At 31.3% G+C, this 27,192-nt stretch overlaps 1 protein-coding gene across 2 annotated transcripts; it reads right to left on the bottom strand.

The window, feature by feature from the left end:
• Positions 1–428: 428 nt before the first annotated feature.
• LOC119608710 (neurotrophin 1) lies at positions 429–27,192 on the bottom strand. Of its 2 annotated transcripts, XM_037963228.1 has the most exons (7): positions 26,628–27,192; positions 7,096–7,526; positions 5,860–7,040; positions 2,659–2,790; positions 2,454–2,597; positions 1,742–2,393; positions 897–1,659 (listed from the first exon to the last, which is right to left on the bottom strand). In XM_037963228.1, the coding sequence occupies exons 2-7, from the start codon at positions 7,519–7,521 to the stop codon at positions 1,174–1,176; spliced, it is 3,021 nt and encodes a 1,006-aa protein (XP_037819156.1). In that variant the 5' UTR covers positions 7,522–7,526; positions 26,628–27,192; the 3' UTR covers positions 897–1,173. The 2 variants fall into 2 exon arrangements, with proteins under 2 accessions (XP_037819155.1, XP_037819156.1); XM_037963227.1 differs by having other exon boundaries at positions 429–2,393.

The raw sequence follows: 27,192 nt of genomic DNA, 5'->3' as shown, positions 1-27,192 counted from the left end.
ACTATTTGCCCAATTGGACCGTTATTTAAGAATATATAGCCGATTTTAGGTTTTTCATATAATATTCATTCATATACTCGGCATAGCACTAGGGTATAGCACTCTAACTTGTTTTTTTTATTATTAACTTCGTAAAAGCACGTCAGAAATTATAAAGGGGTCATAATTTTTTAATTATAAATATTTGTTATTTATTTTTAAGTATATTTTTAAATACAAAAAATTATCATTATAACTTAAACTACTAAATGATATAATTCTTTAAAGAAACTAGATAAAGGACATAAAGTGTGCAATAGTCTTATTATAAAGAATTTCAAGCAAAAACTATTACTACCTTAATAATAGAATAAGTTATTAATAAAACTTAAAATTTTAAAGAAATCAAAAATGATTCACTTAAAGTAAACTTAAAAGTTTGTGGGGGAAATAAATAAGTTAATAAATAATAATTTAAATTAAAATCAATTATTAGTAAGAATTTAAATAATAAGGCATGAGTATGAGTGATAATGATTATGACTTTTTAAAAATCTTGCAAAATCACTGGATGCCAAACATCCGTTGGCACTGATGACTCATAATCATCTACACCAGCAGTGGGGGTAACTAAGGTGGTGGATACTGCAACAGTAGGCAGTTTAGAGTTAGTATTTTGTGGGGAAGTATTAAAGGCAACACCACTACTTCTAACACTATTAATCTCAGGAGTATTACCATCACCAACAGTAGCAGCTGCAACAGCAGCAGCAGCACCGTAACCAATTCTACGTTGAGTTTGATGTGTCCGATATTTTAGATATTGTTTGTGTTGCTGTTGATTATGTTGTTGTTTAGAGGAATGTTGGTGACTGTGATAGTTTTGGCCCGGTACAGATTTGGAGATTTTATGGGGATACATATGAGTGGAGGACAAATATTTAGTGGGGGATGAGGAGGAGTTTTCTGTGTTTACCGCAGAAGTTTGAGGTGTAGAGGGAGAGGTGGTTTTTGCTGACGATGTTACTAGACGATTGAATTCAAAAAAATCTATTATGGGATGATAACTGTAATTTATACGTTTCGGTGGTTGAGGATGTGTGGCAGAGGAGGTGGCTGAGGTGGTGAGCGTTGGTGTGGTAGTGTAGTTTAAATTAAATTTGGTTTTATAATGATTTTTAAAAATTTCCGGATTTACAGCATAAACATCCGGTGGCTGCGCTGATGATGACGATGAAGAGGTTGCGGTTGTTGTTGTGGTCTTGACATCTTCGCCGAACTCTGTCGTGGCCGCTGCATGGTCCTTTTCGACAACGCCACCTCCCTTGTTGGTTGATGTGATCGTGTATGGTATAAGTAAGCGGGATTGGTTTTTGAGGACATGTCGTGAGCGGGTGTAATAGTGGGTCGGTAGAGATGCTGCCCTAATTGCAGATGATGGTATTGTGCTTGCGATTGTTGTTGTAGCTGCTGCTGTTGTTGTTGTTGATGTTGGTATGATAGTTGTTGCTGTAATTTGTGGCTTTTGGTGGGCATTGGTATCAACGATGGTGGGTCGTCTATGTCGTGTATGACTGTGGTAGACTGTAGTGGATGGCGTTGTGAAGGCACGAATGGTTCCGGTGCTGGTTGGGATGGCCGTAGAGCTGCTGTCGCTAATGCCGCTACTGCCGGTGCTAGCTGTTTGGATTACAGAATAAATTATTTTACGTTTTTGATGAGTACTCTCATCTATGCCTTTAGCTGTACCAAAATCGTTTACCTCTCTTTCGGCATGCTGTTCACTGGGCGAAAAGTCCTGATCCGATCTACTGTCACTATAGCTTTTATGGGGTCTTCTACGTTGTTGCTGTTGTACCTCTCTGGAATAATGTTTATTAGAGGCTGAAGAACTTACAGACGAGGAGGAGGAGTGTTGCTGTGAGGGACTATTTGGGACTGTATCCCTAGAGCTTTTATACAAATAATGTTGTTCATATTTCTCATTACCCGGAGGACTTAAGTAGGATCCTACAGTGGGACTAGGAAGGCGGCTTTTCACCCTATTACTGCTTAATTCATTGGCATCAAAACTGGCATCATGCTTATGATGCTGATGTTGTAAGGCGAAATTTAAATCTTCCTCTTCATCCTCCTCATCATCACTGTAATCATGTGATGGGTATTGTTGATGTTGCTGATACAATTCTCCTTTATAAATCGGAGTAAATTCTTCTTGATCCACCTGAGAGGTTAAGGCAGGGAATTGTTGTTTATAGCCATCAATTTGGCAAGAGCAGCAAGTGGGTACTTTGAAGATATCCACATGCAGACCTCTAGTCTTATCCCAACTCAATAGACGATGATAGTTATAAACCTGGGCACAGTGAGAACGATAAGAGCCCGATAAATAACTGCAACTTTCTTGAGGATTCCTTTACAAAGAACAAACATTATTAAATTTCATTCATAACTCTTTTATATGCATAACTTACATGCATTTCTCTAAACGCAAAGTTTGTGTATGTTGTCCAGTATTAACTATATATTTCCATTCTCCTGAAGCTGAACGGGCCTTCTGGGGTCTAGCATAGCGTACAATACTTTGACACAATCCACCTTGTATATCATCTTCACGTCTGTTATAAAAATAAGTTTTCATAATATATAATTTCTTTATTAAACACAAAGATCATTTACCTCTTTTTGCCATAGATATAATCATCAAAATCCTCAGTTGTATCAATCGAATTTAAAGGCTTATCATTGTATTCTGCTAATAAAGCGGTCATGGCATTTCTATGTCTTCTTATGCTGCCCATAATTTGGTCTCTATTTGGATTAGTTTTCATAAATATTAGTAAAAATCGATTTCCCACAATCTTAACAAGAAAAACCTTTAACCAGGACTTGGGTTACCCTTACCATAACTGGAACCACTTACCCTTTATAAAGAAAAGCATTTGGGTTTAGGTCAAAGGAGAGCCCTTAATAAACAACCTTAATAATTAAAATTTACAAGTAAATTTTTACAATTTTTCTTTTATTAAATTATAATTTAATTAGTTTTACAACTAAATTTTGCCAAAGAAAATTACAGTGCTTAAAACTACTAAAATAACCATTTAAATAAATCAGGAGTTATAAATAAACCGGGAAAATTCAAAAATAATTGCTTTTAAGTTTAAAAGCCTTAAATTAGGCTTTTTAATTACTTGTTTATCTAACAACTTATAAAGTTGTTATAAATCTAAAGCATACTTTTGGGTGTTTAATTTATATTTAAATGAAAGCATAATTTTAGGCTTAATTACTAATATAAAAAGGATTAGTTGGTAATAAATAATCTCAGCAACTAAAAACATCTTACAACTAAAGCAGAACTACAAATTAAACAAAATTAAAAGTGCTTTTTAAATTCGTCTAAGCCGAATTTTAATATAACCTTCACCTAAGTATGTTACAAGAAATATTTTGTGGATATTACATATGAAAGATCTACTGTGAAAATTTAAACTACCATACGGACAATACACAGTGGGAAAATTGTAAAAAAAATTACTTTTTAGTCGATTTTACCCGTTCTTGAGTTTTGTCTACGAATTATATCCCTGGATATCCTCAAATCGTCTCCAATTCAGAATAAAGTAAATTTCTGTTATTGCATACTCATATTTTCTATCTGAAATCTGCTTTTTTACGAAATCAGCATCATTATTTTTTCCAACAAAGACACCTCGGACTGATCCAAGTTAAGATCCCATCAGATATTTGTGTCTCAAGTTTTCTAGTAATCCATAAGTTGGTTTCAACTAAAATATATAATGCGAAGCTTCGAAGCCTATTTTGGTGCTATTAAACCGCGCACAGCAGGGACGAAGGTCCTAATCGGTAATATTGGGGTATCTAACTCTATTGATTCACTAGATCGAATGTTTTATATATATATTACAATTGAAAGTATTCCTCTCAAATTATTGAACTCTTTGTATGCAACACACTCCTCTATCCTTCCTCCCACAACTTATTTTTCTAGTTCCAATACAATATAAAGGTCATCCCTTGAGTGCTGGTCCGAAAATGTAAAAAAACAGATAACTCTAAACTTTAGAAATTATGATATTTCTCAGTCATCATTATCAGATATATTACCTCAGAAAGTTCCGAGGTGAACTCAATAACCTAAATTTTATAAACTCTTATGAAATTATCATTTGCATTAGAGAATGTCTGAGAAGAAAACTGAGAGGATTAAAGATATTTGTGATGTTGGATAGTCAGGCGGCCTTTAAGGCTTTACTATCATATGAAATCATGTCGGGTGTCGTACTTGACTGTTTGACATCTCTAAATGAACTGGGTAAATATAATAAATTCAAACTATGTTGGGTACCTGGCCATGAAGGATACCATGAAGGGCGCCCATTTATTGGACCAGAACCATTCTTTGGTATCCCAAAAGGATACATTAGGGAAAAATGCGAATCATATCTTGAATCTGAATTTCCCCGCCACTGGGAGTCAATATCAGTCAGGCAAAAAGCTTCATAATGCTAATGAAAGAATGAAAGTGACCTAAGATTACTAACGGAACTTTATACCGGACACTGTGGACTTAGATCCCACCAGCACATTCTTGGTAACAATGTGACGAGGCTATGCAGATTCTGCGAAATGCATGATGAAACCTCTGAACATGTACTTTTTGACTGTCAGCCATTATTGACTCTCAGAGTGAGTATTCTGGGAGGCGCATTTCTTTCGCCTAATGAAATATTCAATCTCTCAACGACCTTTACCAAACCAAAAGGTCTGCACAAAAGATCTTAACTTGGGGCGTAGAGCTTGGTGCACCCTTAATCAATCAATCAATCAACTCTTATAAATTAAGCAACCGGTTAAGCTTATGTTCGATAACCGGTTCTTTTCGGTATGTCTGTTCATATGTAAAAGCTCGTATCACTTTAACATTCTCTGATGTAACCCAAATTGAATCAAGTCATGGAACATAAGCATAACTTAAGGCTACATATTTATTAAAAATTATAGCATACTTTAGGGATATTTTAAAATGTTTCTCAAATTTGTATTTCCTTCACAAGAGATATAAATTTGAAATCTGTAAAGTGTATGTCCTAGAGTGAAGGATACTGTTGTAGAACTAGTTCGGTAACTGGTGCTTTAGCGATAGGCCCCAGAAGGTGTATTCGTTCAATCTACTGGGAAAATATTTCATTTAAATTACCTAGAGGGAAAGGAACTATTACAAACAAGTCCCGTAACCAGTTTCATTTGGGTAGATCTATATAAAACTATTCTGAATTGTGAACTGTCCCTTTAAATTGCAATATCATATATTCTCCGATGTAATACAAATTAATTCAGATCAATTCAAGGAACTAGTTCGTTTGGAAAATAAGCGGTTAGGTTAATTAAAACAAAAATATAGTATAATTTAAGGCTGATTATCGATTAAAAATTATAGCATATATTTCATTAAGGATTCTGATACAGAACTAGTTCAATAGCAGGCTCTTTAGAGATAGAGGTCGTTTCTAACTCTTTATCATGGCCATGACTTCGAAAGATGTAATGTAACTGATCAAAAAACTGAAACGATTTTACGGCATGGTTATTTAAATCGAAAACGTAATCCAGAAATAATTGCTTAAAAATTTTAGAATCTCAAATCAATATTACAGCAAATATTTACAAACCGCTTAAAGGTGAAGGATATATAATACAAATTGTTTACACTAAAAAAATATTTTGTAATAAATAAATTAAAAAAAAAATCAATAAATAAATAATAAAAATAAAAAATAATAAAATAAATTCCATCAACCTTATGTGACCCACCGAACCTTCATTTTTTGCACTCTAACAAAAAACATAGCTTACATGGGATAATCATCAGTTTTTATACACATTGAAGCGGTGAAACGTTCACATTTCTTAGGAGCTGGTACACCATTACCTACTGCTCCCTGTTTTGGTCTGGCACGCACCTGAATACGTTTACGTTTGGCGGATGAAATTTTCGAACGCATCAATTTATTACCCGCTATACGATAACGTGGTCCAGCTATTAACTCTTCGGGAGTAGGTAAAATTTCTTCGTCCGGATCGTCGGATTTGCCCTCACTTATTAAATCGTTATCTTGGCTTTCGCTATCGTCGAGAAATATTTCACTGCCATTTAAACTGGCAAAAGCCATATCCTCTACTAACTGATAGGGTTCGTAGGTCTCCTCTTGCACTGTTTCGGGTGTAACAATTATGGGAGCATGGGTGGTAGTTGTGGTAGATGTAGAGGAGGCGGCTGCTGGGGTCTTAGGGCGTGCTGAAGTTTCTTTGGGTGAAGCAAAGGCCGTAGTATTTAGCCTTAAAGTGCGACCAGCTAAGCCTCTTTGCAAGTCTTCCTCATTTACCGCTAAAGGCACTGACCTCACCAGTTTGTGCACAAATTCTTTGGATTTCCTTAAAGATCTGCGTATACGCCTTAAAGGAATTTTAGGGGTTGTACTAGTTGTGGTGGTTTCTTCTTTAGGTTTCTCTGTTGTACTATTGACATCTGTTAACATTTCCATTTCTTGAGTTTTATTAAGTTTCAACAAAGTCAAAGTGGGCACATCCTTTTGTAATTGATGATTTATATCTAAAGGATCTGTGATATCATCATCCTCCTCTTCTAATTCCTCATCAAAATTTACATTATCTAAATCAGATTTGGTATCATTGTTTGAACTTTTCAATTGTTCCAATTCCTCGTTAATTTCTTTAGGATCTAAAACTTCTTCAGACATAAAATCTTCCAAACCATCTAAGCCCATGACCTGAGTCATTTGTGCTGTGGCCGGTAAGGTGCCAATACCCTCATTATTTTCTTCTGCTGCCATTTCTTCGGGAGTTAATTCTAGATTTCTTCTTTCATAGGAAATTTTAGTTTTAGAAAAATCCCCAAAGTCTGCCAAATTATAATCGAATTGTATATATTTCTTGGCCGAATTGCGTACTAAATTGGCTATATCATAGACTATGGGCAAAATTAGGGATTTGTCATCACCAAACATCATGCGCACCTGAAAATAAGTCGTTTACCACTACACTTTTATATATTCTAGTTTACAAACTCACCTGATCCAATTTTAGTTCATTACCCTTTTTGGCATTGATTTGAGCCGTTATCAAAGCCGATAAAGCCAATCTCTGCTGTTTCGATAGTACTCTCAATATGGGCATGACCTCTACAAACTTTTGTCGAACTGCTTTATTCGATAAAGCCTTAGACAAAGCTGTTCTCAAAACCTTTTCTCGCCAATCAAATGGATGAACTTGATTTTCCTCCAATAAATCATCATCATCATCGAAAGTGATTAAGTTTTCCTTTGTGGTTCCCTTAGGCAACAATTCTTTGCTATTATCATTTTCATAATTCCAATCAATTTCTTTGAGATCAGTAAAATCAAAATCCATTAAGTCTTCATCGGTGGCACTTACAAGATATAGAACACAATATAGTGTGGCCCAAAATAGGCAGCGCAGTGAGCGGCCCATTTTCATGGTGACTAAAAGAATTAGAAAAGAGAGAGGTAAAGTTTATTTAAATGAGATTTAAGGTGTGTAAAACAATATAGCATAACCTAAGGCTTATGATATAATAAAAATTATCGCATACTTTATGGATTTCTTAAAAAGATTTTATAGAATTAACTAGATTGTCATTTCTTTGCTATTTTAAAGTCTATAGTCTAGTCTATAGTCTAGTCTATAGTCTAGTCTATAGTCTAGTCTATAGTCTAGTCTATAGTCTAGTCTATAGTCTAGTCTATAGTCTAGTCTATAGTCTAGTCTATAGTCTAGTCTATAGTCTAGTCTATAGTCTAGTCTATAGTCTAGTCTATAGTCTAGTCTATAGTCTAGTCTATAGTCTAGTCTATAGTCTAGTCTATAGTCTAGTCTATAGTCTAGTCTATAGTCTAGTCTATAGTCTAGTCTATAGTCTAGTCTATAGTCTAGTCTATAGTCTAGTCTATAGTCTAGTCTATAGTCTAGTCTATAGTCTAGTCTATAGTCTAGTCTATAGTCTAGTCTATAGTCTAGTCTATAGTCTAGTCTATAGTCTAGTCTATAGTCTAGTCTAGTCTAGTCTATAGTCTATAGTCTAGTCTATAGTCTAGTCTATAGTCTAGTCTATAGTCTAGTCTATAGTCTAGTCTATAGTCTAGTCTATAGTCTAGTCTATAGTCTAGTCTATAGTCTAGTCTATAGTCTAGTCTATAGTCTAGTCTATAGTCTAGTCTATAGTCTAGTCTATAGTCTAGTCTATAGTCTAGTCTATAGTCTAGTCTATAGTCTAGTCTATGGTCTAGTCTATAGTCTAGTCTAGTCTAGTCTATAGTCTAGTCTAGTCTATAGTCTAGTCTATGGTCTAGTCTATAGTCTAGTCTATAGTCTAGTCTATAGTCTAGTCTATAGTCTAGTCTATAGTCTAGTCTATAGTCTAGTCTATAGTCTAGTCTATAGTCTAGTCTATAGTCTAGTCTATAGTCTAGTCTATAGTCTAGTCTATAGTCTAGTCTATAGTCTAGTCTATAGTCTAGTCTATAGTCTAGTCTATAGTCTAGTCTATATAGAATAGACTATATTCTAGCCTATAGTCTAACTTGCAGTATAATATATAGTTTAGTTTATAGTCGGTATATAGTCTAGTTTTTAGTCTTGTTTATAGAATAGAGTTAGTGTATTCTAGTATATAAGGTAGTCCACAGTTTAGTATACCGAATTGTATGCAGACTAATTGATTGGGTAGTCTGTAGGCAATCTATTGGTTTGTCCATAGACCAGTCAATGGTCTTGTCTGATCGCGCCAACTTTCTTAGTTATTTTTGTTCCACATTTTTATTGTCAAATTAAATTGCTAACAATTCATGATTAAATACTTTAAACAAAGTAAGCAAATTTTATAGTTTTCAAAACTAGTGAACAAAAATTTGCCGAATATAGATCAGCAGACTTGTTTTGCTTTCAAATCAATAACAGCGGAAATTAGCTTTTAAAATGTTAACATTTTAATACCAAAAAGCAACCACCAACAACTGCTAAATAATGCTGTCTGAAATTATTTTTGGAAACTCAACTTTCTATCTTAAAAAGAAAAAAAAAATAAAAATCTTTTTGGCTTCAGAAGCAATTTAATTTTTAATATAAAATCTTAAAAGAAAGCACCTTCTTATACGCTTAATACTAAAGACAATTAAGTCATTAAGATCAACATAAATTAAAATATTTTATGTTAAATAATTGTTTCTATAAGGAAAGAAAGATTCACTTATTTAAATTTTTTAAACGAAAAAAAGTAAAAGTCTTCATAAATCTTTCGAGCTAACGATGTAAACGACAAACAAACAAATTAACTAGAGACACGCTTCAAAAATGTGTTTTAGTTTAAATCGTGATATACATATAACGTTAAAAAAATAAATAAACTACCGACCAACTTAAGCAACTGGGTAGAAAAAATTAAACCAAATTTTTGTGGTATTTGAAGTAAATAATTATAAAGAGATGTTAAACACATTTCAACTAAAACAATTACCAAAAAGTTAAAACTGTATTAACCCATTAGGAACTAATGTAACTTATTCGCCTTTATCACTTTAACTACTGGAACTGGGTACTATGTTTTCAATTATAGTTTCTAGAAGTAAATTTTTTTAATACATAAAGCTTGCACTTAATGGGTTAAATCCTCAAATGTCTTACTAACTATGTGAATTATACAGGTAAATAAACTTTTTCCCCCAACTGTTTAATTATTTTCCACGGTATGTCATGTTTAACAGTAGTAACTAGTTAAGTAAGTGACAAACGTTTAACTATTTTCCTGCTAATACTTAAATGTAAACTGCCAGCTAGCTAACAGCAAATGTTTGAAAAACATTTATTATTTTTTTATGATTTTCCGAACGCTCTTCATGGCTACGCACTTAAGCTGGTTGGTATTTTTGATTATAAATAGAGATACTTACATTTTAGTTACATCTCGTTTTACTAATTTTAGTTGGATGTAATAATGTTTTGATGTGGTCATGTTCGTTTGTAACAATAAAGATAAATGACATTGTTGTAAGTAATGAAGATTTTATAACTTTAGGTCATAATAGTAGTTAATAAAATAATTTATAAATATTATTACTAAATCATAAAATGTATCAAATAAAATTTGTATTCTATAAAGAAATTTAAATTGTGTATGGAAAAATTTTATGTAACTGGTTTTAGAGACGACACCTTAGCCTTGATTATTGTCCTTCATAAATGTTGATCGTGAACATGATCATACTTAAATAAACATTTAAAAACTGGATTTAAAAAAAATTTCAATGTAAATAACAATAATAATAACAAATAAGTACCAAGTAAAAGATGCTCTGGAAACTTTAAGCTCACAATCAGAGTTGCCAGTTACTCCTTTAAGGTGTTTCTGTTTGAAATTCGAAATAACAAAAAAAGTGAAAGAAGCGAGAGTAATATACATATATGCCAATGCAGAATCCTATATACCCTTCAACGAAACTAAAACAAAACTAGAAGAGAATTAGAACAGACTAGAACAGAGCTAGAACAGAACTAGAACAGAATTAGATCAGACTAGAACAGAGCTAGAACAGAACTAGAACAGAACTAGAACAGAGCTAGAACAGAACTACAGCAGAACTAGAACAGAACTAGAACAGAACTAGAACAGAACTAGAACAGAACTAGAACAGAACTAGAACAGAACTAGAACAGAACTAGAACTAGAACAGAACTAGAACAGAACTAGAACAGAACTAGAACAGAACTAGAACAGAACTAGAACAGAAACTAGAACAGAACTAGAACAGAACTAGAACAGAACTAGAACAGAACTAGAACAGAACTAGAACAGAACTAGAACAGAACTAGAACAGAACTAGAACAGAACTAGAACAGAACTAGAACAGAACTAGAACAGAACTAGAACAGAACTAGAACAAACTAGAACAGAACTAGAACAGAACTAGAACAGAACTAGAACAGAACTAGAACAGAACTAGAACAGAACTAGAACATAACTAGAACAGAACTAGAACAGAACTAGAACAGAACTAGAACAGAACTAGAACAGAACTAGAACAGAACTAGAACATAACTAGAACAGAACTAGAACAGAACTAGAACAGAACTAGAACAGAACTAGAACAGAACTAGAACAGAACTAGAACAGAACTAGAACAGAACTAGAACAGAACTAGAACAGAACTAGAACAGAACTAGAACAGAACTAGAACAGAACTAGAACAGAACTAGAACAGAACTAGAACAGAACTAGAACAGAACTAGAACAGAACTAGAACAGAACTAGAACAGAACTAGAACAGAACTAGACAGAACTAGACAGAACTAGAACAGAACTAGAACAGAACTAGAACAGAACTAGAAACAGAACTAGAACAGAACTAGAACAGAACTAGAACAGAACTAGAACAGAACTAGAACAGAACTAGAACAGAACTAGAACAGACAGAACTAGAACAGAACTAGAACAGAACTAGAACAGAACTAGAACAGAACTAGAACAGAACTAGAACAGAACTAGAACAGAACTAGAACAGAACTAGAACAGAACTAGAACAGAACTAGAACAGAACTAGAACAGAACTAGAACAGAACTAGAACAGAACTAGAACAGAACTAGAACAGAACTAGAACAGAACTAGAACAGAACTAGAACAGAACTAGAACAACTAGAACAGACTAGAACAGAACTAGAACAGAACTAGAACAGAACTAGAACAGAACTAGAACAGAACTAGAACAGAACTAGAACAGAACTAGAACAGAACTAGAACAGAACTAGAACAGAACTAGAACAGAACTAGAACAGAACTAGAACAGAACTAGAACAGAACTAGAACAGAACTAGAACAGAACTAGAACAGAACTAGAACAGAACTAGAACAGAACTAGAACAGAACTAGAACAGAACTAGAACAGAACTAGAACAGAACTAGAACAGAACTAGAACAGAACTAGAACAGAACTAGAACAGAACTAGAACAGAACTAGAACAGAACTAGAACAGAACTAGAACAGAACTAGAACAGAACTAGAACAGAACTAGAACAGAACTAGAACAGAACTAGAACAGAACTAGAACAGAACTAGAACAGAACTAGAACAGAACTAGAACAGAACAGAACTAGAACAGAACTAGAACAGAACTAGAACAGAACTAGAACAGAACTAGAACAGAACTAGAACTAGAACAGAACTAGAACAGAACGAACTAGAACAGAACTAGAACAGAACTAGAACAGAACTAGAACAGAACTAGAACAGAACTAGAACAGAACTAGAACAGAACTAGAACAGAACTAGAACAGAACTAGAACAGAACTAGAACAGAACTAGAACAGAACTAGAACAGAACTAGAACAGAACTAGAACAGAACTAGAACAGAACTAGAACAGAACTAGAACAGAACTAGAACAGAACTAGAACAGAACTAGAACAGAACTAGAACAGAACTAGAACAGAACTAGAACTGACTAGAACAGAACTAGAACTGAATAGAACTGAACAAGAACTGAACTAGAACTGAACTAGAACTGAACTAGAACTGAACTAGAACAGAACTAGAACTGAACTAGAACTGAACTAGAACTGAACTAGAACTGAACTAGAACTGAACTAGAACTGAACTAGAACTGAACTAGAACTGAACTAGAACTGAACTAGAACTGAACTAGAACTGAACTAGAACTGAAATTTCGAAACTTAGTTTTTTTGGAGCACTCTAATGTATATACTAGATTCTTATTGATACGCGGAGACGATAATGCCTTGTTCGTCTTTTTGTGTGTCTGTTGACAAAGACCCCAGATCTTCAATAATTCTGCCAGACATGCCTCCGAGAACTTTCATATTTAAAATCAGCAGCATACGTCCATAAATAACAGAAATATTTGCAAAAGTCCGAGACAACCTCTGAACATTTCATAAAAAATAGAATTTTTGCATAATTTGACAAAACAAAAACAACATTGCTTATTGGTTAAGAAAAAACGAATGTTTGGATGTGTGTTGGTTTTTTTGCTTTTTGCTCTTTTTGGTGTAAAATGTTGTTGTTTGTTTGTTGATTTGTAATTACTAATGTAATGAGTGGGGAAAAGTAAAATAAATTCCAATTTTATAAAATTAAACTTTTTCTAAAAAACACTATGGAAAGAGCAATTTTTAATTAAATACTTTAAAATGCGAGGAAGGTGCCACCCTAATATACATACATTCATATAAACGATTTGTCACTCAACTTCTTTTTAACAAACTTATTGTCGAAAAAAAAAATACTCATCCTTTTACAAAATAGTTTTATAGTCACGAAAAAAAGAAATTGTATAACATATGCAAATTTCTAATCAAACATCTAAAAGCCTTTTATTATTTATTTAAATGAGAAGCCATTTAGAAGATTGAAAACAATCACCAGACAAGGAGATTCAAATGCAAGACGACACATTGTCACATGGGGGATTTCTGTTTGTTTTTTTATATTTGTGCATGAAGATGAGCCTTTCCTAAGCCATATCCAGCATTAGCATATAACAATGCTGGTGTATGTAAATAAAATGCCAAACAACCACCAATGCCTCGACAGCAGATGTTTTCAATGTCAATGAGCTTTGCTTGTTGGGAAGCTGCTAAGTTGCTAAGGAAAGCGAATTCCTTGGCTGCTAATATAAAGGCAGGCGCAGTCAACTCTAATGCAGCTTCTAGAGTCATTTAACGAAAATGATATTTCAAAACGTGACCTATGAAAACAAAAGTGAAATTGTACTTGTACACATTAAAATAAAATATTTTTTGTCGAAATGTTGAATAAATGGAAAATGGTGAATGAATAAATCCTACACAATCTAAGTTGTTTTTTTTGTAATTTTTTCTTCATGGGGATACTGAGAGTATTTCGTAAAAACAAATAAGAAATATATTTTGATCATTTAGCCTTTGTTGTGGCTGAACTAGGCGCAAGAGATGCGCCAAACAAATCCTCGCTAAAGCCGAAACATGCTTTAACATTTTTCTTTCTTTTGTGGATTTGGTTGTGTTCAACTTTTTACCATCTTGATAAAGACAAAACTAAAGGTTGACTCGATGGTGCAATACAATAAACTTGCCAATTGTCTTTGATCGAGATGCATTTTCATCCATTATTTTCCTAACGAAATAAAGCAACTGAAATAGAAGAAGATACTGCTGCTGCTGCTGTTGTTGGTTGCCACCAGCACCTTCAGCAAGATCAACTACTATATATGAATTCGTGCTCATCTTTGGTGTTGCTGCATTGGTTTTTTTTGTTCATTTGAAAGTTGGCGTTAATTTATGATGCACACCTGTATGTTAGATTACGTATTGAAGATGACAACTACGACAGGCAACAGCGCCATACGACATCGACATTTTTCGTAAAAAGGCACATCCTATAATTGTAAATAACAGTTTTCATTTATTTTAACTTATTTTTTTGCTCCTCACTTGCTATTGACAGCTTCCCACTTAAAGCGTCTGTTACCCCTCCTGCTGTATGTCGTCTCATGGGAATTTTTATTAAATGTTTATTATTTTAAAGATTAAATAATTGTCAAACATTATTTTAGCAATTGTTTTTTTATAGTTTTTAAAGAATTCCAATTTTTTTTCTTATTTTGAATGTTAAATATTTTTTTTTTTTTTTTCAAAGAAAGTTGTAAATAATTTCTTTCTTAATTTTTGTCTATTTAAAAATACAAGTGGTTTAACTACTTTTATTGTATTTTACTAAAGTTATTGACTTTATTGTTTTTTTAGTAAAAAAGTGTTAATTAAAGTTAAAAATAAAGGTGTCGTAGCAGAGCCTCTGAATTACTAAAAACATAAGTTGCAACAAATGTTTTAACATTCCTACATTTTTTGTTGCTATTAATGTTGGGAAATATTTTAAACGTTATAGGAAAGTTTAAATAATTAATAGATATCTTTACCTATAAGGTGTTAAGGTTAAAATTGCATAAATTTTCCATATTTTCTTGAATTTTGAAAATCAAGTTTCCAAAGCTTTTACGCTGTCCTGTGAACATGAATATATTTTATTGATTATTCCATATATTATCGGGAGGTTTCATGACACATATTTAAAATAAGAACTTAATTTTGTTTTATTAGTCTTGTCTATAGGCTAGAATAAGAACTTAATTTTGTTTTATTAGTCTTGTCTATAGGCTAGTCTATAGTCTAGTCTATAGTCTAGTCTATAGTCTAGTCTATAGTCTAGTCTATAGTCTAGTCTATAGTCTAGTCTATAGTCTAGTCTATAGTCTATCTATAGTTAGTCTATAGTTAGTCTATAGTCTAGTCTATAGTCTAGTCTAAGTCTAGTCTATAGTCTAGTCTATATTCTAGTCTATAGTCTAGTCTATAGTCTAGTCTATAGTCTAGTCTATAGTCTAGTCTATAGTCTAGTCTATAGTCTAAGTCTATAGTCTAGTCTATAGTCTAGTCTATAGTCTAGGCTAGCATCTATAGTCCTAGTCTAAATAGTCTAGTCTATAGTCTAGTCTAGAGTCTAGTCTATAGTCTAGGTCTATAGTCCTAGTCTAATCTAGTCTAGTCAGTCTATAGTCAGTCTAGAGTCTGTCTATAGTCTAGTCTATAGTCCTAGTATATAGTCAGTCTATAGTCTAAGTCATAAGTCTAGTCCTTATAGTCTAGTCTAATAGTCTAGTCGAGAGTTCTAGTCTATAGTCCGAGTCTTATATCCTAGTTCTATAGTCCTAGATCTAATAGTCTAGTCTAATAGTCTATGTCATAGTCTAGTCCTAGATCTAGTCATAGTCTAGTCCTATAGTCTAGTCTATAGTCTAGTCTATAGTCTAGTCTATAGTCTAGTCTATAGTCTAGTCTATAGTCTAGTCTATAGTCTAGTCTATAGTCTAGTCTATAGTCTAGTCTATAGTCTAGTCTATAGTCTAGTCTATAGTCTAGTCTATAGTCTAGTCTATAGTCTAGTCTATAGTCTAGTCTATAGTCTAGTCTATAGTCTAGTCTATAGTCTAGTCTATAGTCTAGTCTATAGTCTAGTCTATAGTCTAGTCTATAGTCTAGTCTATAGTCTAGTCTATAGTCTAGTCTATAGTCTAGTCTATAGTCTAGTCTATAGTCTAGTCTATAGTCTAGTCTATAGTCTAGTCTATAGAGTCTAGTCTATAGTCTAGTCTATAGTCTAGTCTATAGTCTAGTCTATAGTCTAGTCTATAGTCTAGTCTATAGTCTAGTCTATAGTCTAGTCTATAGTCCGTCTATAGTCTAGTCTATAGTCTAGTCTATAGTCTAGTCTATAGTCTAGTCTATAGTCTAGTCTATAGTCTAGTCTATAGTCTAGTCTATAGTCTAGTCTATAGTCTAGTCTATAGTCTAGTCTATAGTCTAGTCTATAGTCTAGTCTATAGTCTAGTCTATAGTCTAGTCTATAGTCTAGTCTATAGTCTAGTCTATAGTCTAGTCTATAGTCTAGTCTATAGTCTAGTCTATAGTCTAGCCTATAGTCTAGTCTATAGTCTAGTCTATAGTCTAGTCTATAGTCTAGTCTATAGTCTAGTCTATAGTCTAGTCTATAGTCTAGTCTATAGTCTAGTCTATAGTCTAGCCTATAGTCTAGTCTATAGTCTAGTCTATAGTCTGTAGTCTAGTCTATAGTCTAGTCTAGTCTAGTCTATAGTCTAGTCTATAGTCTAGTCTATAGTCTAGTCTATAGTCTAGTCTATAGTCTAGTCTATAGTCTAGTCTATAGTCTAGTCTATAGTCTAGTCTATAGTCTAGTCTATAGTCTAGTCTGTAGTCTAGTTTATAGTCTAGTCTATAGTCTAGTCTATAGTCTAGTCTATAGTCTAGTCTATAGTCTAGTCTATAGTCTAGTCTATAGTCTAGTCTATAGTCTAGTCTATAGTCTAGTCTATAGTCTAGTCTATAGTCTAGTCTATAGTCTAGTCTATAGTCTAGTCTATAGTCTAGTGTATAGTCTAGTCTATAGTCTAGTCTATAGTCTAGTCTGTAGTCTAGTCTATAGTCTAGTCTATAGTCTAGTCTATAGTCTAGTCTATAGTCTAGTCTATAGTCTAGTCTATAGTCTAGTCTATAGTCTAGTCTATAGTCTAGTCTATAGTCTAGTCTATAGTCTAGTCTATAGTCTAGTCTATAGTCTAGTCTATAGTCTAGTCTATAGTCTAGTCTATAGTCTAGTCTATAGTCTAGTCTATAGTCTAGTCTATAGTCTAGTCTATGTCTAGTCTATAGTCTAGTCTATAGTCTAGTCTATAGTCTAGTCTATAGTCTAGTCTATAGTCTAGTCTATAGTCTAGTCTATAGTCTAGTCTATAGTCTAGTCTATAGTCTAGTCTATAGTCTAGTCTATAGTCTAGTCTATAGTCTAGTCTATAGTCTAGTCTATAGTCTAGTCTATAGTCTAGTCTATAGTCTAGTCTATAGTCTAGTCCTATAGTCTAGTCTATAGTCTAGTCTATAGTATAGTCTATTGTCAAATCTATAGTCTAGTCTATTGTCTAGTCTATAGTTGAGTCTATAGTCTAGTCTATAGTGTAGTCTATAGTCTAGTCTACAGTTTAGTCAATAGTCTCGTTTATAGCACACTCTACAGTCAAGTCTATAGTGCTCGAAACTTGTCTACCATAAAACTAAATGCCTGGGTGACCAAAATTTTTTGTACTAATCTCATTAATCATATACTTCTTAACTACTGTTGCACAGTGGTATAGGAAAAAAAAAAGAGGGAAATAATTCGGTAACTTCTAAACGGTTAATCCGATTTTAATGAAATTTGGTATGCACAAAGAGGAGGTGTTGTCGAGTTTAGGTTTTGAATTTGGACCTTATAGGCCAACCAGGGGCCCGGCGGGGGGTCCTCAAATTAGGACACCTCGGCTATGTTAAATTTTTAAAACGATCCTATTTCTTCATTTGAGTTCCGGTTGAAAAAAAAATTTCGTATATAGAATCTCCTCATCGAGCACTATATAGTCTAGTGTAATAGTCTAGTCTATAGTCTAGTCTATAGTCTAGTCTATAGTCTAGTCTGTAGTCTAGTCTATAGTCTAGTCCTATAGTCTAGTCTATAGTCTAGTCTATAGTCTAGTCTATAGCCTAGTCTATAGTCTAGTCTATAGTCTAGTCTATAGTCCTAGTCTATAGTCTAGTCTATAGCTAGTCTATAGTCTAGTATAGTCTAGTCTATAGTCCTAGTCTATAGTCTAGTCTATACTAGTCTATAGTCTAGTAGTCTAGCTATAGTCTAGTCTATAGTCTAGTCTATAGTCTAGTCTATAGTCCTATTATATCTAGTCTATAGTCTAGTCTATAGTCTAGTCTTAGTCGTAGTCTTAGTCTTAGTCTAGTCAAGTCTAGTGCTATAGTCTATAGTCTAGTCATAGTCTAGTCTAGTCTAGTCTAGTCTAAGAGTCTAAGTCTATGTCTAGTCTATAGTGTAGTCTAGAGTCTAGTCTACTAGTCTTCGTCTAATAGTCTCGTTCTATAGTAAGTCTATTGTCAATCTAAGTTAGTCATGTCTAGTCTATAGTTTAGCTTATCGTCTGTCTCAGTTTATTCAATAGTCTCGTTATAGCACACTTACAGTCAAGTATATATTGCTCGAAAATTGTCTACCCTAAAACTAAATTGCCGGGTGACCAAAATTTTTTGTACTAATCTCATTAATATAGTAATTCTTAATTACTGTTGCAACAGTGGTATAGGAAAAAAAACAAGAGGGAAATAATTCGGTAACTTCTAAACGGTTATCCGATTTTAAATGAAATTTGGGGTATGCCCAAAGAGGTAGGTGTTGTCGAGTTTAGGGTTTTGAATTTGGACCTTATAGGCCAACCAGGGGCCCGGCGGGGGGTCCTCAAATTAGGACACCTCGGCTATGTTAAATTTTTAAAACGATCCTATTTCTTCATTTGAGTTCCGATTTAAAAAAAATTTCGTATATAGAATCTCCTCATCGAGCACTATAAAAAATGTCGTCGTAGCAGTAAATTATCTCTTATAGTTTAGGAGATATTCGCATTTGAATATTAAAATTTTAAAATTTTTACCGTCCTTACTTTAGTTTTTTTGATAATAGCAGGTCCAAATATTTCCGATTTTCGCCATTTTTTTTATTTGCTTAACAACAAGTTTATATACCAAGCAGTGAAAGAATTATGTAAAAATCATGACTGAGTCCAAAGTTATAGGCATTTAAATTTAAAAAATTAAAAAAAGGCGATTTTTTGTCATTTTTTTGGGAAAAAAGTATCTTTTTCTTTTTAAGTTATCTAAAAAGTTTCTAAGAAGATGTATATAGAATTTATACTTTTTGGAAAGCTGACTTTACATAAAATACGATAAATGAAACAAAACCTAAAAATTTTTGATACCGAGGGGACCAGGTCCATCCAAAAAAACCCTATTTTTTATGGAAAATTAAATTTTGAGCAAAAATTCTCAAATCGCATAGTCGATATCAAATTATAGTGACCTGTTTTATATGACCCAATAAGTTCTTAATCATTTTGTAACGGGTTTCGATAACCCCGCCCCTGGTATGGATATAATAGGCAAAAAACCAAAAAATCCCATTTTTGGGATTTTTTAAAACTTTTTTGGGAATTCCGGGATTTCTAATAAGAAAATTCGAAATTTTTATTTAATTTTGGATTTTGAGTAAAAAAATCTACCTAACTGTAAAATTTCATCAAAAAATATTCATAAATAAAATTTTTATTGCAATTTGAAAAATTTGTATCTTCGCAAAAACTGAATAAAAAACATTTTTTAATTTTTTTTAAAAAAAGTATTCCGCGAATTTTTTAATTTTCAAAAATTATATACAGTTTTGAAAAATAGACAAAATTACCTTTCCATTGATATATAACATGCCTACCTAATGTTTTTTAAGTGACAAATTAATTAGGGAAAACTCAACATCTTTTAGAAAATTTGCCTAGCACTATTATTTTCATCCATAAGGTTAACTCTTAAATTTGTTACATATATGGATGAAAATAATAGTGCTAGGTAAATTTTCTAAAAGATGTTGAGTTTTCCCTAATTAATTTGTCACTTAAAAAACATTAGGTAGGCATGTTATATATCAATGGAAAGGTAATTTTGTCTATTTTTCAAAACTGTATATAATTTTTGAAAATTAAAAAATTCGCGGAATACTTTTTTTAAAAAAAATTAAAAAATGTTTTTTATTCAGTTTTTGCGAAGATACAAATTTTTCAAATTGCAATAAAAATTTTATTTATGAATATTTTTTGATGAAATTTTACAGTTAGGTAGATTTTTTTACTCAAAATCCAAAATTAAATAAAAATTTCGAATTTTCTTATTAGAAATCCCGGAATTCCCAAAAAAGTTTTAAAAAATCCCAAAAATGGGATTTTTTGGTTTTTTGCCTATTATATCCATACCAGGGGCGGGGTTATCGAAACCCGTTACAAAATGATTAAGAACTTATTGGGTCATATAAAACAGGTCACTATAATTTGATATCGACTATGCGATTTGAGAATTTTTGCTCAAAATTTAATTTTCCATAAAAAATAGGGTTTTTTTTGGATGGACCTGGTCCCCTCGGTATCAAAAATTTTTAGGTTTTGTTTCATTTATCGTATTTTATGTAAAGTCAGCTTTCCAAAAAGTATAAATTCTATATACATCTTCTTAGAAACTTTTTAGATAACTTAAAAAGAAAAAGATACTTTTTTCCCAAAAAAATGACAAAAAATCGCCTTTTTTTAATTTTTTAAATTTAAATGCCTATAACTTTGGACTCAGTCATGATTTTTACATAATTCTTTCACTGCTTGGTATATAAACTTGTTGTTAAGCAAATAAAAAAAATGGCGAAAATCGGAAATATTTGGACCTGCTATTATCAAAAAAACTAAAGTAAGGACGGTAAAAATTTTAAAATTTTAATATTCAAATGCGAATATCTCCTAAACTATAAGAGATAATTTACTGCTACGACGACATTTTTTATAGTGCTCGATGAGGAGATTCTATATACGAAATTTTTTTTAAATCGGAACTCAAATGAAGAAATAGGATCGTTTTAAAAATTTAACATAGCCGAGGTGTCCTAATTTGAGGACCCCCCGCCGGGCCCCTGGTTGGCCTATAAGGTCCAAATTCAAAACCTAAACTCGACAACACCTCCTCTTTGTGCACACCAAATTTCATTAAAATCGGATTAACCGTTTAGAAGTTACCGAATTATTTCCCTCTTTTTTTTTTCCTATACCACTGTGATGTTGGTGGGTGCAAACACCCGTTTGTTTACCACAGAATATTAATTTAATTCCAATTTTTTATATTTTCTTAACAAAACCACATTTTCTTTTCTATATAAGTGAAATTTTGTAGTAATTTTACAATTAGACGAAAAGAAAAAGTAACCATTTGCAATAAAGACAAAACAAGTTATTCTTATTCTAATCATGGTCAAGTTCAATACTACGACGTTTCGAACACATCAATGCAAAAAGGAATTTGATGCAAAAAAAGTCGAAACAAACCACTAGACTACTTTAATTTCACTAAAATGTTCAGATCTACCCGATTAGTTGATTTAACTGTCTATCTTTATAAATTTAAACGCTAGCGACTTCTTATTAACAACAAACTAGAAAATTGAGGACATTAAGCATTATTTTCAGCTTTCGAGTTTGTAAGAAGAAAAAGTTGTTCAGATTTACCAACATGTATTCTTGACTTTCAAGCCAAAACAGGAGCTTACAAATGGGTGAACAAAAACAAGATCATTCTGCAATTTAGATTTGAAATCTTCTGCTGTATGTCTATGGTGTGACAATAACCAGTTTATTCTTTTAAAACTGTTTAAGATAATGTCTTTAGAAATAAGTGTGTTTTCAAAGCATGATTTAGTATCAATAAAAAAAATATTGCCTTTGTGGCTGATGATGAAGCGGAAGTAAAAAAATTTTCTTTAAATTTTTGATAACTTCAACAAAATTATTAAATTTTATAAAAAGAATTAAGATTAAAGTAAAAAATATTACGAAAATCTTAGGTTATAACAAACAAAACAAAAGACTTAAACAGCGAACTTGATATTGAAAATAATTCAAGAACATTTCCTTTTTTAAAAAATGAATTAATAAGAAATAAGCTACTGATTAAAAATAAACACAAATGAGAAAAATACAGTATAATATAGTATCAAAAGTAATAATCGCTTAAGTCTAAAATCATGTATTCTTGAATAATCTTTGTTAAGATTATTATTACCAGTTATTGTTACACAAAATGTTTCCCTTCAGAACAACGTTTGTTTAAAATTTTAATTTTCTTTAAATTTTCCATTAATAAATTATGCTTTAAAGGGCATTGACTTATTTTTTTTTAAATCAATGAAAGTTAAATTTACATAAATATTAAAATAATGTAAATATTTAAATAATTTTTAAAAGTATCGAACATAAATATTTCTTTCGGCAAAAACTTATTGATATGAGTAACAAAAGACTTCAAGAAACAAACCTGATTTTAATGAAAGTGAAATAAGAGATGACCCATCTCTCAACATTTATAACAAAAATATCTGTAAAACATGTAAAAAACTTTAAGTTCCTACGAATAGTATTTAGGCGTTTCTAAAATTCGAAATCTGAAGTAATGAAAGTAAAATCTTAATTAAGATATTAAATGTATGTATAACTAACTAACTAACTAACTAACTAACTAACTAACTAACTAACTAACTAACTAACTAACTAACTAACTAACTAACTAACTAACTAACTAACTAACTAACTACTAACTAACTAACTAACTAACTACTAACTAACTACTAACTACTAACTAACTAACTAACTAACTAACTAACTAACTAACTAACTAACTAACTAACTAACTAACTAACTAACTAACTAACTAACTAACTACTAACTAACTAACTAACTAACTAACTAACTAACTAACTAACTAACTAACTAACTAACTAACTAACTAACTAACTAACTAACTAACTAACTAACTAACTACTAACTAACTAACTAACTAACTAACTAACTAACTAACTAACTAACTAACTAACTAACTAACTAACTAACTAACTAACTAACTAACTAACTACTAACTAACTAACTAACTAACTAACTAACTAACTAACTACTAACTAACTAACTAACTAACTAACTACTAACTAACTAACTAACTAACTAACTAACTAACTAACTAACTAACTAACTAACTAACTAACTAACTAACTAACTAACTAACTAACTAACTAACTAACTAACTAACTAACTAACTAACTAACTAACTAACTAACTACTAACTAACTAACTAACTAACTAACTAACTAACTAACTAACTACCTAACTAACTAACTAACTAACTAACTAACTAACTACCTAACTAACTAACTAACTAACTAACTAACTAACTAACTAACTAACTAACTAACTAACTAACTAACTAACTAACTAACTAACTAACTAACTAACTAACTAACTAACTAACTAACTAACTAACTAACTAACTAACTAACTAACTAACTAACTAACTAACTAACTAACTAACTAACTAACTAACTAACTAACTAACTAACTAACTAACTAACTAACTAACTAACTACTAACTAACTAACTAACTAACTAACTAACTAACTAACTAACTAACTAACTAACTAACTAACTAACTAACTAACTAACTAACTAACTAACTAACTAACTAACTAACTAACTAACTAACTAACTAACTAACTAACTAACTAACTAACTAACTAACTAACTAACTAACTAACTAACTAACTAACTAACTAACTAACTAACTAACTAACTAACTAACTAACTAACTAACTAACTAACTAACTAACTAACTAACTAACTAACTAACTAACTAACTAACTAACTAACTAACTAACTAACTAACTAACTACTAACTAACTAACTAACTAACTACTAACTAACTAACTAACTAACTAACTAACTAACTAACTAACTAACTACTAACTAACTAACTAACTAACTAACTAACTAACGAACTAACTAAGTTGCCAAACAATCAAATTCAGGAGGGGATTTTAAAACGTTTGCTGCCACCGGAATTCATCCAAATTGTCACCCAGCAAAAACTTACATTGAAAAATTGTAAAATTTACTTGCATTATTCTAACACGGGGATGACATTGAAGGCAAGTACTTGCATACCTCTCTCGCTTACAAATAATGAGTTAAGTAAGTAGTTTTTCTCTGAGAAAAAAGTTGTCTACGAGAACACGTCTACTAATAGTTTTTACAAAAAAAATACTTTATTTTCGTTTGTGTTAAAAACACATTTCTAGAGCAATCTGTTAAGACATAATATATTATTTATAAGTCATTAATAGACTCCTTCTAAGTAATACAGACGGTATTTAGTAGTCATTGTAAAGTTAGTTGTTGAGGAAGCTAGGTAGCTAGCCAAATCATCATAGGGAACCAGTAGCGTAGGCAACTGAAACATTTAAAGTAAGAGTTGTCCAAAAAATACCCAGAATAAGTGTCCAATACAGTGATGCCAGGAGATTTTTTTCAGAAATCCCTACGTTTATGAGAAAAAATCCCTTTTTTCCCTACACCCACTTTTTATTTTCCCTACATTTTTCCCTACACTACTTTTTTCCATTTTTTCAAAGTTTATCTTAAAAAAATACAAAAATAACATCAAAAACTAAAATATTAGCTCCGTTTTATAATATACATATATGTATGTATTTTTTTTTAATTTTTAGGAATGAAATTTCTAGAATTTTAATTTTAATTTTTTTTTCTTTCAATTTTACATCATACAAATCTTCCAACCCTGACTCTTCAGTTAAGATTAAAAAAAAAACAATTGAAAGATTTATGGCAGTATATCGAATCGTGATAAAAATTTATTTTATGTGCCTCCAACAAAAAAATTTTCATAAAATAATTATTTTAAATAAGGTTTACTTTTGCGTTTACTTTTTGCGGTTTACTTTTATAAATTTTCAGAACATTAAATTCATTTTTTCAATCCTGAGTTACTGCATTAAGCCCCCGACTACTCTATCTATAAGGAGTCAGAATATATCGCCCTACATGATTGGCATAATCCAAAAAGTCGTTTCAAGAAAAATGGATATGAATATTTAATGACATTTAACTATTTTTTAATAACTTTTAAACAATTCAAGGGGTTTTAAAAATCCAGATTCAGATAGTTGAGGTTAATATGTTTCTCATCTAAATTGAAATTAAATTTTTAGTTGTCTAATATTCACAAAAACGTGGGTTTTAGTTTTTACGTTTACAAAAAATCGATTTCACATCGAAAATAATAGACATATTTGAAATTTCATAAATCTATATGAAAGATTTTAGTATGTCGCATGTTTTGAAGACCTTAGTTCAAGAAAGCCGAATTTTGGATTATTCCAGTCTTGTAGCGATATGTAGGTACATATATTGTAGAAATTACAAGCGGAATTTTTACTAACGATACACTTAAAACTGATTTCATTTTTAATTTAAAAGTTTAATACATGAAAGAGTGTATTTTTAGTTGTTAAAAACTATGAAATTGAAAAATCCCTACAATTTGACAATAGTAAGAAATCTTTCCCTTTTTCCCTACACGTGAAATTTTTGAAAAAAATCCCTACAAAAAGGGAAAAATCCCTACACTTGGCATCACTGGTCCAATATGACAACACTTGACCACAAGTTACTATTAAAAAAGATTTAATTCTTTAGTTTTGGCTCATTTAGTCCAGTCTTTGCTGCTATATCTTTTGGTTGCTATCAATACATAAAGCTTTGTCTGGGATATGCCTCATTTTAGAATAGACTATACGAAATTGTCTGGTTCGTTGATCACAAAACATAAGTAGTTATTTTGGCGAGGAACTTATATGTTGCTATCTACAGATAGAAGTTATTTGCACAAATATTATTTTAAGTGCAAGCTTTAAACCATTTTCTCCATATCATTTATACAAATTTAGGCGATAGAGGGTTAGTTAATTAAATAAGAGCAGTGCAAAGTATTCCATATAAAACAAAAACAAAAGACTTAAGACACAAACTCTTATAAACATAAATTTTAAAACTGTAATTTATTTGCAAAATATGTAAATTAAAAGAACTCATTTATTAAATCCTATAAATTTATGGCAAAAAAATTTCACTCTTCAACCTTAAGCCCTTTACAAAACAAAAGACTTAAGACACAAACTTCTGTAAAAACAACAAACAAATCAATGAAAGTAAAACATAAAAAAATAAAAAAATAAAACAATTTAGCTATTTTTTTATTGAAAAAAGAAAGAATTAAAAGAATTTTATTTTACTTCTCACTTCCTCTGCTATAGTCAAAACCACTAAAATAACTTAATACAGCTGACCCGATTATTTAAATAACAATACAGAGTTACAACAACTAAAACCCACACAAAAGAAATATATTTTCATACGAAAAAAAAATCAACACATATTTTGGTGTTAAATTATTTCTTTCTTTTAGCTGTTTGTATTGTTTTAATAATTAAATTCATATAGAAAGTTACCTGATTTTTTATTATGATTAAATAACTGTTCCTTGGTGTGGTCTATGATTTCAAAGTTCTGCTGTGACTTTGTTTTGTTCAAATAAATATAATCCAATCAATGTCAATGAAACAGATTCTTTTTAGTAAAAACTACTCATGCAAATGAGTTTTATTTTTGAAATATTATTGATTTTCACTTTTTAGGGTTTTTTTGAAATTTCTTTCAGATGAATAATTAAATATTTTTTCAAATAACTTCACTTTGTTTCTTCACTTTTTTCTCTGTCGTTTAGGTATTTTTGGTATTTCTTGATTTTATTGCTTTTTTTCAACGTTTCATTAAGAAACCTATAATTAATTTATAACAAACTGCTATGGATTAACTTTTGTTTCTTATTTATTTCACTTCGTTTTTGTTGCTATAACATCATTATTGCGTTTTAATTTTTTTACTTATATTTGTATTTTCTTCTTTCTTTCAAAATTTCTTTTCTTTTTTCTTATTTCTTATTTAATTTAAGTAACTTTTAAAAGTCTTGTATTGTAAGCGTTAAATTCCAAATCACGTCATTTCCAGTCTAAC

Source organism: Lucilia sericata, unplaced genomic scaffold, assembly GCF_015586225.1.
Source record: "Lucilia sericata isolate MDLA Ls3-8-SP2 unplaced genomic scaffold, ASM1558622v1 Contig000874F_arrow, whole genome shotgun sequence".
Lineage (NCBI taxonomy): Eukaryota > Metazoa > Arthropoda > Insecta > Diptera > Calliphoridae > Lucilia > Lucilia sericata.
The sequence above is the reverse complement of the archived record's forward strand: the minus strand, read 5'-3'. Positions and strand labels throughout refer to the sequence as shown.

Coding starts and splice junctions, on each gene's coding strand:
- LOC119608710 (XM_037963227.1), bottom strand. CDS start 7,521: ATGAAAATGGGCCGCTCACTGCGCTGCCTATTTTGGGCCACACTATAT. Junction 2,791..5,859: donor AAAACTGATGATTATCCCAT/GTAAGCTATGTT, acceptor TAATCCAAATAG/AGACCAAATTATGGGCAGCA. Junction 2,598..2,658: donor TATATCTATGGCAAAAAGAG/GTAAATGATCTT, acceptor TTTTTATAACAG/ACGTGAAGATGATATACAAG.